Source organism: Cynara cardunculus (genome assembly GCF_001531365.2).
Source record: "Cynara cardunculus var. scolymus isolate 2C chromosome LG 16, CcrdV1, whole genome shotgun sequence".
Classification (NCBI taxonomy): Eukaryota; Viridiplantae; Streptophyta; class Magnoliopsida; order Asterales; family Asteraceae; genus Cynara; species Cynara cardunculus.
The window spans coordinates 16802112-16815830 of NC_037543.1; the positions used below are offsets into that span (position 1 = coordinate 16802112).

Sequence of the window (13719 nt, forward strand, 5' to 3'; positions counted from 1 at the left end):
TTATCATTTCCATAAATATTTCAATTGATTGGGTTACATTAGGTGTACAAATCATAATAAATGAAACGAAATATATATATATATATATATATATATATATATATGTGTGTATGTCCTTTTTTATTTTGTTTAAATCAGAAACTAAAAAAAAAGGATATTATTAAACTAATGCATATTTGTTAAGGTAGGGAGTAAGGGTGAGATGGTGTGGTACCATGTTTTTTTTTCCAAATACTGTGTATCAACCAATTATAATTGGTACTTGAAATTTTATATCATGTAACAACCAACTAAACTTGGTATCAACTAAACTTGGTACCAACTAAACTGGTATCAACTTTTTTCGATTGGTACATGTTGGTACGATTCTATACCAACTAAAAATTGAAGTTACAAATTTATTTATATTAACATCTTTACGAACTAGATTTAGATACACTTAAACATTAACCAAATAACATGTTGATATGTGTTGTACCATTTATCACTATATATAAAAGCATTCAAATAATTTCCATATAATACAACCATTACTTGAAAATCTAAACAAACGGCCATTGAGAAGCGACGACTGACGGTGGATGTGCGAACGCGTTACTAGGTTGTGAGAGTTGGAAGAATGAATTCAGTCAAGTTCTATCTATCCATCCATATCATAATTCAGCAAAACTGAAAATAAGAACATTTAAATTTTAAAATCAATATATGTGGTATTATACTAAACTTTAATTAATAAATAATCAAAAAAAATAAGTTGGTACGGTACGGTATTCCATGGTGCATGACTTCTAATACCATGTGTCCACCAAGTTTAGATAGTTGGTACGGTACTATCAACCAATTAGGTTGGTACCAATTAAATTGGTACGGTTTGTAAAAAAAAATTGGTTGGTTTGTCATGGTACAAAATTGACACCCCTAATAGGGAGCATGATTGGAGTAACAATGTATGATTTTGCTCCTCAGACTGATTTCAATGTATTTCACTTCTTACATTCACTCAAATATAGGGAGTAAGATTGGAGATGCTTTTAGATGATTTCGAAGGCACTTTCAGAGAAGTTTTACCAAATGATTGTAGGATCATTGTAAAGGTAAGCTTCATTGTGTTCTTAACGTGGGCTTTGGCATGGAGGACCATGTATTGTTCTTGGAGGTTCATGATCAGGCTAACAAAGGATGTGACGTTTAAACGTGCATCGCTTTTACTATGGAAATCCGTTTCAGACCCATAACAAGTCCATTAGAAGCTTGAAAACGAGGAGCATGTCCTAGGTAGAATCCAAAGGGGCCTACGCGATTTCCGAGGCCTAAAAACGTCATTTAAACATGTTTTTGGACACTTTTATGTTTTTTGCTTTGTTTTTTAAAATTTTCATTTCGATTTTTATGTTTGGTCCATCATCTTTTCAAGCCCATTTGAGTTTGGGATTCTTATTTATATGTTTATTGTATAATCTAGATGGTCAGACATTGAATACAGAGACTTCCAATTTCCATCCTAAATCTTGAGTTCTTGTGAATTCGATTCAAAAAAAGATTATAACCAAGCATTCACAGAATCAACGAGATCAACCTTCATTCATTTATCATATGTTGTATCAGTTCTCCTCCATTTGTTCATCAATATACAAATTCCGTATGGATGTACATTGTCTCCCAATAATTGAACCACGTTAAATCTTGGTGTTCATGTTTATTTTCAAATTGGATTGGATTTTCTATGTGTTGGTACATTTAAACACATTTAAGATCCTAAAATTCCATATCGGTTGTTGGGTTGCATATTGTGGCAATTGGTTTGGGACTTTTGTGCATCGTCTCGTAGACATTATCCAACACAGTAATGAATCTCATCCTAATTTGTATCATTACGGAAATTTTTAGCCAACTTATTATGAAGTAATGCACGATCACGAATACCTGCAGAAAGTTGGTGAAAAAATGCAACCAATAAGCAAAGGGAAGGAAGAGAAGAGCATGAATAAAATGATGATGAGATTAACCTTAAATTAGAACCCAACTCAAAAAATGTTGCAAAATTCTGAAGCAACAAAATCTTAACAGAAATCATACAAGAGATTGCATCAAATGGCAAAGGGTTCAGCAAAACACAAACCCAAGATGCACCCATCACCTTAATTAATTAATGCAACCTTTTACAACATCATCTCCTCAAATCTTCTACACGGTTTTTGTTTTCGTGGCCTTCTTCGTCGTCGAAGATCTTTTTGGGATGGAGTTCTTCATCCCGACAAAGAACAAGAGTCCCCCCAACAATGCCAAACTCTACAAAACCCAAGTTACATATCAAGTCAATAAGATCATCAAAGAAGAAAAGAAAAGAATGGTGTTAGATTACTCTCCAAAAGAGCTCTCGAAAAAATAAGGGAGGTTCCAACATATATTAAGAAGAAATGGTCTAAGTCTAGTCAGATAGAGACTATAACACCTTCCCCCTCCAAAAAAGGTCAGATGGGTATAGATGCCTGAGTGTGTCGAGTCCCTAGAGTGATAGATTTTGTCTCTGATACCATGTGAGATATGTGGAAGTCGAACCCATTGGATTTACTCTCCAAAAGAGGTATTGAAGTAAGAAGGAAGATTCCAACAAATATTGAGAAGAGATCCCAGCCTAGTCAATATGGGACCCCAACACTCCCATCCAACAAAAAGGCTATACAAATACAAATGCCAGAGTGTGTTTTGAATTCTTAGAGGGATAGACATTGGTTTTGATACCAGACAGATACATGGAACCCATTAGATTACTCCCTAAAAGAGCAAATAAAGTAAGAACTAAGAGGGGAGGTTTCAACATAAACTGAGAAGTCTAGCCAATATGGTACTCCAATATATTGTATACAGCCAAGGGTATCACACGTGTCATATTGCTATTTGGTGGTGTACCAGATTAAAAAAAATTAAAAAGAACTTGTATATATGTTGGAACCTTATTCCTTCCTCAAGAGATTCAAAAGAATTACACATATTCTAACACAAGTAAACATAATAGTACCCTACCAAGAGGGAGAGAAAAGATCTGCCTTTATGCTAACCTGTGTAAATTTGATGAAAAGTTGAAGGAATTCCTTTTTCTCAATGTCATAGTTGTAGAAGTCGTATAAGATGGGAGTAGCAATCAACTGGTGCAATATCTGCAAAAGGGTATTAAAGACAAGGGGTTACACGATTGATTTTGAAAAGATCAAACGAAGAAATGGTCCTTGAAATCAAAATTTGCTAACCAGGAGAGTAGCACCAATGGTACTGTTAAAGATGAAAAGGAAGCTTCCAAGGGCTTTCAAGGCTATAGCTCCAGCAACCAAGAATTTGATCTGTTTGATAACATCCCCAACAATGTAAGTTGCAGATGTTTATAGGTTATAAACTAGCATGATTCCTGTGAAGACAAAACAAAATCCATTACCTCAAAAACTGGCACTTGAAAACCAGTATGTGTTGTGAAATGCTTGGAAAGAACATTGAACTTTGGCGTAAGGGCTTTTGCTGCAGGTCCGCCATCAACTCCAAATTCGTTAAACCTACATGCACCAGCGGCAGTTCAGAACACTACGAAAGGAATAATCTTTTTTCCTAGGAAAGTGGTACATGCAACAACTACTTTTTTAGCTAAGCATGGGTGTCCGGGCCAGCTTTACACACCTCAACTAATCCCAAGGACCCTAGAGAACAGCCAGGAAAATCTCCAATGGCCTTGCAAGGCTTGAATTGGGGACCTATAAAGAGGATCCCCAAAAGGCCCAAGTCTTATTGTCAGTTGAGCTAACGCTACATTTTATCTACCTATACAAAGGAAATTGATGGAAACTGCAATATCTTTTAAAACTGAAGACCAATCAATGCAGATTATGCAAAGTGGTACATTAATCACTAGACAAATGCTGTTCCAACATATATAATATGGGTTAATTACATCATGACCCCATTACTTAGAAGGCAATAAGTAAGTAACAACATGCTTAAGAATGCAACAGATTCGTCACCTCTTTTTCCAAAATCAAGAAGATCATTATCAGCTCTTATCTTAACCTTCATTAAAGACGAACAAGGAGACTAATGAAAAGGGTTTCAAATCCTAAATGCATGTTTCAAATGAGTGAGTGAAAAGTTGGTTTTTCAGATATGATAGCATCAGTAATTATCTCAATCAAAAAGTCTAAAGAAAATGGGTCCATACTATTGAATAGCAATGATGGCCAAGCTATCATGTGAAAAAGTACCGGAAGTTAATTTAATTTAACGAATAAATAAATCTAAATTAACAAATAAAAATGGGGAAATTGTCCAAAATAGTCATGACAAACCCCCCAATTCAATGTATAGTGTCTTTTCTACTTAATTGAAATAGTCAAGATTTTGCAATCAGCAATTTAGCACGTTATGAAATCTACTTTTAATGAGTTAAGTAAGCTAAAATGCCACTTGTGAAATGTTGGCTTAACAAGTAGCAGTTTAGCAAGTTGCGCAAGTAGCACTTTAGCAAGTTGCATAAGCGGCATTTTCAAGTCAACACTTCACAAGTAGCACTTCAGCAACTTGCGAAAGAGTTACTTCATGAATATAAATCCATAAAAAGTAGATTTCACAAGTTAGTAAAGTGCTAGTTGTGAAATCTTGGTTGTTTCGGTCAACTGATAAGAAAAGGCGGCTATAAATCGAATTGGGGGTCCGAAATGGCTATTTCAGACAATTTCCCATGAAAATATCCCAAGATACTAGTTGGAGTTAGCCTACCAACTAATTTAGGAGAAAAGTCTCGGATTCATTTCAGTAAAAGACTCTACACAAGCTTGTCCATTTAGAAATATACGAATGCCTCAGGATCTAAAAATCTTACCAAAAATCATACCACCTAGGTTCTAATTCTACAAACTGCAATGAATATAAAACTTGAAGAAGAAAATGAAAAACACCACACTTTAAATTTTGGAAAAATTAAAACGAAGAGTTCAATAATATCAATCAAGTAAACCTAAGCCAGAATTACAAAATAATTTCTAGAAACTAATATTTCGCAAAAAATTTATCTTCTGTTCAGAAACAAGAATCCTAAGAATTACACCATACCACAAATCTCAATGAAAGCTTGTATAAAATAAACAAACCCAATTATAGCTGCACAGACCAACAGTCTTATTAGAACTACATCTAATACACAGACGTCCACAGGACCAGAATTAATCGAAATTGTAACTTTCAGATCCAAAACCACAAACGAAAAAATCGGACCACAAGAAACAGTATCAAAAATTGCAACAATGTATAAAGCGCACTGAATTTTTCAACGAAACAGATCTAGAGTGGAAGAAATGGAGCTTACTCTTGCCATGCAGAGAAAACGAAAACGGAGACAAAGAGAACACGACCAACGAAAGATAAGAACGCCATTGATGCAACTACAAGCTCTCTCTTTCTTTTCTCTTTCTAGAATTGTACAAAGAACGAGCCCAAGAGAGAAGTAGAGAGAGAGAGACGACTGTCGTGGAGAGGGATGGGGGAAGATGGATTCTATTTAAATTTTTGGGAAGAACTACCGCTTTAAAGACGAAGTTATACTTTGGGTCCTCCAAGTTATACTATTAATCAAACTAAGGACCTTCAGTACTAAAATATACGTTTTACCCCCTATGGTATAACTCCAAAGTCAAAACTTACTAAAAAGAAACATGTAATGTTGGTAAATTTCATGGTTTGAACATAAATTATTTAACTTTCACATTTCAAGTGAGCTAGAAAAGGAATTTACCACTGAAGAAATCTATCTCCTTAATCTAGACGTTAAGATAGTACTTTTGTTTAAAAAGGACAGAAAGAAGTTGAAGGTTGAGAAAAAAGCATCTGATGTATAGGAACAAAAGTTAGTTAACATAATCTGTATAAGATAACAAATGTGTTCAATTTAGAGAGATGCTAGCAACATAGGCGGATCTGATAAATTACTAAAGTGGTGACATTGTATCAGAATACGTCATTGGTTAGTAACTGCAATTATTTTTTGTAGTTAATATCAAGTAACCTCTAACCAACTAGTGCAATCCTTTTTGTAGTTAATATCAATGTCTATAATTTTTATTACAAAGTTACAAGTCAAATGGTTTTCGCCTAAACTTTCTTCGAGTTCAAAGCAAAAGGATGAAAGATGTCAAACTCTAATAGTTAAAGGAAGTACTTTTACCAACTAAAATTCATGAAGGTGTCAAAGTGACCTATACTAATAGCTGGAAAGTGATTTTGGAAAATCATAGGATATGTTATCATACGCGCGGCCTTAGAGAAAAACGTGTCCACCTTCTTTAATTGGTTGCCATGTGGAATAAAGAGGGACATACACGTAGTTGGACCAATAGAAATCACCCTGCCACGCACGCGCCTGTGCACATGGCTTTTATTCAACGAGATTGGCGTAAGATCTTTTGTAAGCGCGTGTGTGTTTATGAATTTTCATAAATTACAAAATGAACCCCTGAATATTCTTAAACATTACCTTTTCAGCAATAAATAAACTCCTTGTTAACATTTTTGGTCTTATGGGGATAGAAATGCAAGTTACAGAATAGTTGAAGGACCAAACATGAACGGTAAAGGTTTTCGTCTTCTTTGATCAACGGAGGCTTAACGAACCGGTTCTTGTCTTCATGTACAAAACTATGTAAACTAACAACTTCTTGTCTTCAAATTGGACAATTTAAATACTATAAACTTTAACATAAACGCTTGATTTGATATATATGTTTTGAAATTTGATTTTAGGGTTGTTTGGGATTGCTTATAAAAACAACTTATTAACTTATTATGGTGTGGCACCGGTAATAAGTATTTTTGAGTGTTTGGATAAACAACTTATACCGGTGTCAAACCGGTAATAAGAAGTTTTTGAAGAAGTTAAATCATTCTGACTTATAATAAGTTGATAAGTGTTTTTTTGTAGAAAATGGTAAGTTGTTTCAAATAATCAATCCCAAACACCCCCTTAATAATTTTTTAAAATCATATATTATTATTATTATTATTAAATTTCTTAGTTATTTACAGTAATTGAAAAATCAATATTTTTTACGATGAAAATATTATCGAAAAATCTTGTGAACGAATTAATAAAAATATATAATAAATTGATTAAATATTTGAAACGTATTTACATTAGAGTAAATTACAAAGTTTATCCCTATGGTATCATTTTGGCTATGAAGAAAGTCAATGAACTCTAAAAATCGTGAATAGGATTTCCAGGGTTATGTTTTTATAACGAATTTTGTTTCTTACTTTAAAATTTCTAAAAAAAGAATTTTGTTACATCAGAAGTATTTTAGTTTTTTTTGTTTTTCTTTATTTTTTTTGTAAAATATTACACTTAACATACTTATAATATATATATATATATATATATATATATATATATTTAAACACAAACATGTAATCATCAAAACTCATAGTTAAAAACGCAAACCCAAATCCATAAACATCAATAAAGTGAAACCCAATAGATGAAAATCAACATTAATGAAACCTATCAATGAATCCGGTGAATCCTAATCGATAAAACTCAAACTCGAATTCAACATTAACATCGATGAAACCCAACTGAACTGCCTGCTCTTTTCTTTACTTCTTGTTGTTCCTAGAACAAAATAGAAGTATCAAGGGAAATCCAAGATTAACCATCGAGGTTGAGGAGATGTCAGGGTCGAGGTTGGACTTGCATTTAAACCATTGACAAAAAGTCCAGATTCGGAACCCAGAAGCGTAAACAAAACCATGTATTATGCATGTTTTGATTTTGATAATGTTTTGAGATGCAAATATGGAGACAAACGAAAAAACTGATAAAAGGTGCAATAAAGAAGCTTCCATTGAGATGGTTTTGGTGTTGTTTCTAGGTTTGTTTCTTCCATGGAGTCGGAGATAGGTGTGGGCCATGTAGCCAAAGGAGGTAATGGAGGTAGATTATAATTTGGGCAGGGGAGTCGTTGAGGAAGGTCAATGATTACACTATCGATAAGGAAGAAATGGGTGGTGATATGTGTACAAAAGTTGGTGTATTTATGTGTGTGTTTTAAACTAAAGGGCGGTCAGATATGTGGTTGGGGTAGGAGATGCGGTACTGGACAACGAGGAAGAGGAAAAGCTGTAAAATTCTTTTTCGTTCTGTTAGATGCTTTAAAAACTTATACAAATAGCATTTGTATTTGTACAATCAATTTATATTTTTAACAGAAGTTAGAATTTAAAAAAATCAAAATATCCTTAACTTAATAAAAAAAGTTTAACAGAGGTTAATACAAGGAATTAAATTCATAACAAAAATAAAGTCATGGAAACCATAATCATGAATCTTAGAAGGTTTAGGGACCTTTGTAACTAGAACGAAACCACATGTACAATATTTGTAAATTGTAATATACCCCTAAGTTTAAAAACCAAAAAGGTTGGTGTGAAGTAAAATTGGTATAAATTTAATGGAAAGTGATCTTAAAAAATATTTATATTTTAGAAAAATGGTTGAGAACAAATAAAGACAGAATATATATATATATACATATATATATATATATATGTGGAGGTTCAAACGAGAAAACCTCTATTTTACGAGAACTTCAGAACGCCCTTATCACATGTGATAATACGCGTGAGGGACCATATGATATGCGGACGACGTGTTCTACGACTTAAGTCGAGCCAAAGGTTGTCTGCGTCTATGATTTAACATCACATGTTATGGTCTTGATGGATTATAGTATCATATCAACAACAATCTTATCACATGTGATAATACTTGTGAGGGGGCTTAGTGGTGTAAGGACGACTTGGCACGCAACCAAGATCTCATCGAAAATCGTCCGCGTCTCTGATTTATATCACATGTGATGGAATAATAGTATCACATGTGATTATCTATAGTAAAAAAGATGTTATCACATTCTCGTAAAATGAAAGTGTTCTCGTTTGAACTCTTCCCTATATATATATATATATATATATAGAGAGAGAGAGAGAGAGAGAGAGAGAGTTTGTTTCAAATACAACCCGTCGCATTTGTACAACCAATGCAACCAATAAATTGAGATATTTATGGAAATGATGAGAGTTCATTTATTATGATTTGAATATTTATGGAATATGAATATGATTCATTAATTATGATCAATATTTTATATTAGAAAACAATCAAAACTTCTATAAAATCATATATTAATCAAATGAAATGTACAGTTGAAATTGAGTTGTATTAATTACACAAATATTAAGGAGTGTATAATAAACAACCCCTCTCTCTCTCTCTCTCTCTCTATATATATATATATATATATATATATATATAATAATAATAATAATAATAATAATGTTGAATAAAAAGTAGTAATAAAGTAGATCGTGGACTCAAAAGAGAAGGCATCATCCAATCAGATTCAATGTACCTCGGCTTTCAATAAAAGTGGGCGCAGCCACACCCCTCTCTCTACCCATCCCCTCTACATACGCATACTCTATACAATACTATTTTTTATTTATATTTTATACAATTTTTTAAATCAAATAATGAACTATACATGTTTCAGACCATATAATACTATACTGCAAAATACGGAACAATCTGGTGCGGTTTATACGGTTAGAGGTCGTTTACCAAACACTTACTCGGTAAGTACTTATCGACAAAATTCAACATTATCACTTACTTGTCGGGTAAGATTTTAGTTCACCAAAGCGGCATTGTATGCAACACCGGTAAATGCTGACCATAGTAAGAGTCGCCGTTCTCACTTACAGGGTAAGATTATTGGTCCTTGCCTCGGTCTTACCAGGTAAGATTTTTGGTCATTGTCATATTCACCCGATAAGGTAATGTAGCTTGGTAAGCACATATCCGGATAAGTGTTTGGTAAACGACCCCTTAGTAAGTGTGTGTAAAATGACAAAACAACGTTTTATAGTTCATGTTCTATAATCGAGATAATTAACACAAAGTGGAAATATGCAACATAAGCAAGTCCAGTTTTAAAGCAAACCCTAATTAAACTTTTAAAGTTAAATTTTAAACAAGCAAAAGAGTACAAGACAAACAGTTGAGTTCCATCTTCAATAGTCATTAAACTCTCTAGTCTCACGTACATCCGCTCCCTAGTCTCGATCGATGATTGGAAGGTTTGCTCATAACCTTAAAGAGTATAACATTCATGGGTGCATATAGATTGAGTTTGGCAGTTTGAGATCATTTGAACAGCTAAACCCAACTATTTTGGTTCGGAAAATCATTACTCATTCAACTATCTTTAAATTTCTTAATCCAACTCAACCCATTACATGTTGGTAAGCTTTGTGGAGCCATGGACGGACCTAGGCTTGTGGTATAGGTGGCACGTGCCATCGTATTATTTTCTCCGCCGAAGGGTAAAAAAAATTAGGTTTCGTGAACGGTGCAACCGTATTAATTTGTTGTGTGCCACCGTATGTATTTTGAAACGATAATGAGAACAAATTTTATTTGGTAGAGTTGGTTTGCAAGGCTTTTATTCCACCCCACACCCAAGTTCGAATCATGTTAGTGTCATTTTCTTAGTCAAATGGTAAAAAAATTCCGTATATTTGTTTCTTATATTTGAGTTTGTTCATGTTGTCTACGGTTAAAAGACAAAAGTTAGACTCATTAGTATTGAATTAGTAACAGTCTGGACTATTTAAGGGGTTAAAGTATTTATTAAATTGTTGATGGATAGTATACTTGTGTCTGTTCGAAGACATTTATAATTAAAACAATTAGAAAGCACAACTGAAAGCCACATATTTAAAAGAAAGATAGTTTTTTCAGAAAGAATTATAAAAGAACGCAAATGTCCTATACATTGTTAAAAAAAAACACTCATAATACACCAAAGAAGCTCCTTATCTCCAATAAAAGATATTTCAAAGAGGAGATTAAGGAGACGTTTACTAAATACTTACGTAGTATGCGCTTACCAAGTCATATTACCTTACAAATGAACATGTAAATGACCAAATCTTATCCGCGAAAGGAACTGTAACGACTCTTACCAGGTAAATTGTTGCATACGATACTGTTTTGATCGATAAAATCTTATCGGATAAAATAAGTGATAGTGTTGATCAATCTTAATGACAAACGTTTACCAGGTAAGTGTTTGAATAAACGATTCGGAAGTGAAGATGTGACTTAAGAGTATCTCGTAATCCAACTTTTTTAAAAGTCACAGATTCAGCCTCTTCTTCAAAGAATGTGTAAGTGTTTAAACTGGCATGTTTAAATATTATGTATTTTTAAAAATTAAAACATTACAAAGGCTGATTTTCGATAGGTTTTCAGACATTTGAATAATAATCGACGGATCAACCAATAACAGATTTACATAAAAATGGTCATGTTCTATAAAACAAGTGAAAGATGGATTAAATCACTACACCCTTCATCAAAATTGCAACATTGATTCACACATAGTTCAATGCAAAATGTTTGACTATAGTCAAATGCCTAGATAGCCTCAAATAGCCTCAAATAGCCACAAAATAAGAGGCATCTTGTTGGACCAAAATCAATTTCTTAATTCAATGTGAAATGGAAAATATGTAAATTCCCTAGAAATTTTCACAAAAAAAATAAATAAGAAAAACGTAGCATTTGATTTGGGACACATCCCGAAATGATATTTGTTAGAATAAGGATTTGTTTGGAAATGACTAATAATGGGTTTAAGGGTATGCATAACTTATAGGGTATTTACTTATGACTTAATGAGCTTAATGAGTTGAATAACTTTTTCACACAACTAAAATAGGGTGTTTACATGTGGCTTATTCACCCAGATGATGACTTATTCACATAGATGGAAATGCTATGTTGTCCATATTTAGCAAAAAAAAAAAAAAAAGACATCCCTACCTCCTTATACTTTAGAATGCCTCCTTCCAGGTTAGGAACACGCCTCCTTACAGGTTCGACCATTCAACCCTAGGCGCTTCAACATTTCTCCTCTGCCGGTTTGATTTCTTCTCCACAGATAATGATTTCTTCTCCTTCACTCTAGTTCGACCATTCAAACCTAGGCACAACGATTTCCTTCACTTGGTTTTTCTATAGGTAATGATTTCTTGGTCAATTTCTTCTCCATAGCTTGGTCGATTTCTTCTTCGTAGCCGTTGGATTTCTTGATCTATAGCTTTGTCAATTTCTTCTCTAACATTTTATGCTTCATCGATATCTTATTGGTCGATTATTCTCCGTAACCGCTCGATTGCATCTATTCTTTAATTTCTTCTGCTTGTTTGGTCTGTTCAATACTTTTTTCGTTTCTTCTCCATAGGTGCTCGGTTTGCTATTGTTTTCCCAAGGATGTTGAACTTGAAGTTAAGATTTATAAGATATGAACTTGGTTTTTGATATCTTGTTGGATTTACAGAGTTGAACTTTATTTTTTTAAGGATTTGATACATATGAAAAAAAACAGACAGTTGATTCAGATAAAAAAAAGTAAACGACAACACAAATTTATCTAAACAGACAAATTTATCCAGATAGACAAATTTATGATTTATTCATACAGAACTTAATAGAAACTTTGGTAAACAACCCCAATTGATAAGTCATACATGAGTGCTTGTTGATGGTTTATTCATTAAGATCATGACTTATTCGCTCGATCGGGGAAAGTTAACTTGTATCCACTCAACCGTAAAATATACTTCTCCGACCCTTTTGAAGAAGCTCGTCCTTCCTCTTTTCTTTCACCTCCAATCACCCCTTCCCCTAGTCTTTTCCTTCCAATCGACATTGCTCCTTTTGATCGACACTAACCTCCTCAAATACTTCCCCTCTTTCCGTTCTTGTTTTCTTTTGAAAACGTTGATGGTGTGTATTTTTTATCACTACCAAAAAACCCATTTTTTCCGGCGGCCAAATCCGCCGGAAAAATGGCGCCGGTGATTGTTTTTCCGGCGGAAAAACCGGCGGATTTTCCCCGTTTCTGGCGGATCACGGCTGCCGGAAATTCCTCGCCCGTTTATTTATAAAATCTTGATTAACGTAACAAACGATTAAGTATTTTTTTTAAATTTCCAGCGGAATATTCCGCCGGAAATCCGCCGGAAATATTTCTCGCCGGAAAAATTTAATCTTTTCTAAAAAGAATATATATTTTTTTTAAAATACCGGCGGATATATCCGCCGGAAAAATATAAAAATATGAATATTTTAATTTTTTTTTCTAAAAAATATTTTTATATTATAAACATTACCGGCGGATAAATCCGCCGGAAAATATATTAATATTTTAAATTTATTTTAAAATTAATATTTAAAACTTGTATTTAATACCTGTATTTAAAACCTGCAAATCTGTATAATATTAAAACTGAAAATAAAAAGGCGAAATAGAACTAACTACCATACATCAAAGTGAAACTACAATTATTTCAACCAAACAAAAACTAAATTGTTATAAACAAAACTAAATTGTTTCAAAGCAAAAGACAATATTCAATATGGTGGTGGCGGGGGGAAATGTTGAGATTGACTAAGCTGTCTAATTAAAGCAGCCATATCTTGAAGTTGTCTATCTTGTTGCTCCTCCCTCTGTTGTCGTCACTCCGCTTCCACCCGTTGTCGCTCCTCCTCTGCCAAACGTCGCTCCTCCGCCGCCCGCCGTCGCTCCTCCTCCGCCAAACGTCGCTCCTCCGCCGCCCGCC

At 33.7% G+C, this 13719-nt stretch overlaps 1 protein-coding gene across 1 annotated transcript; it reads right to left on the bottom strand.

Moving 5' to 3' along the window:
- Nucleotides 1–1981: 1981 nt before the first annotated feature.
- Nucleotides 1982–5508, bottom strand: LOC112529409. The gene is made up of 5 exons (XM_025140681.1): nucleotides 5345–5508; nucleotides 3431–3545; nucleotides 3249–3338; nucleotides 3060–3158; nucleotides 1982–2289 (listed from the first exon to the last, which is right to left on the bottom strand). Exons 1-5 carry the CDS (start codon nucleotides 5410–5412, stop codon nucleotides 2185–2187), a joined length of 477 nt encoding a protein of 158 aa, XP_024996449.1. The 5' UTR covers nucleotides 5413–5508; the 3' UTR covers nucleotides 1982–2184.
- Nucleotides 5509–13719: the final 8211 nt, after the last annotated feature.

Coding starts and splice junctions, on each gene's coding strand:
- LOC112529409 (XM_025140681.1), bottom strand. CDS start 5,412: ATGGCGTTCTTATCTTTCGTTGGTCGTGTTCTCTTTGTCTCCGTTTTC. Junction 3,339..3,430: donor TTCAAGTGCCAGTTTTTGAG/GTAATGGATTTT, acceptor GTTATCAAACAG/ATCAAATTCTTGGTTGCTGG. Junction 2,290..3,059: donor TTTTCATCAAATTTACACAG/GTTAGCATAAAG, acceptor TGGGTTTTGTAG/AGTTTGGCATTGTTGGGGGG.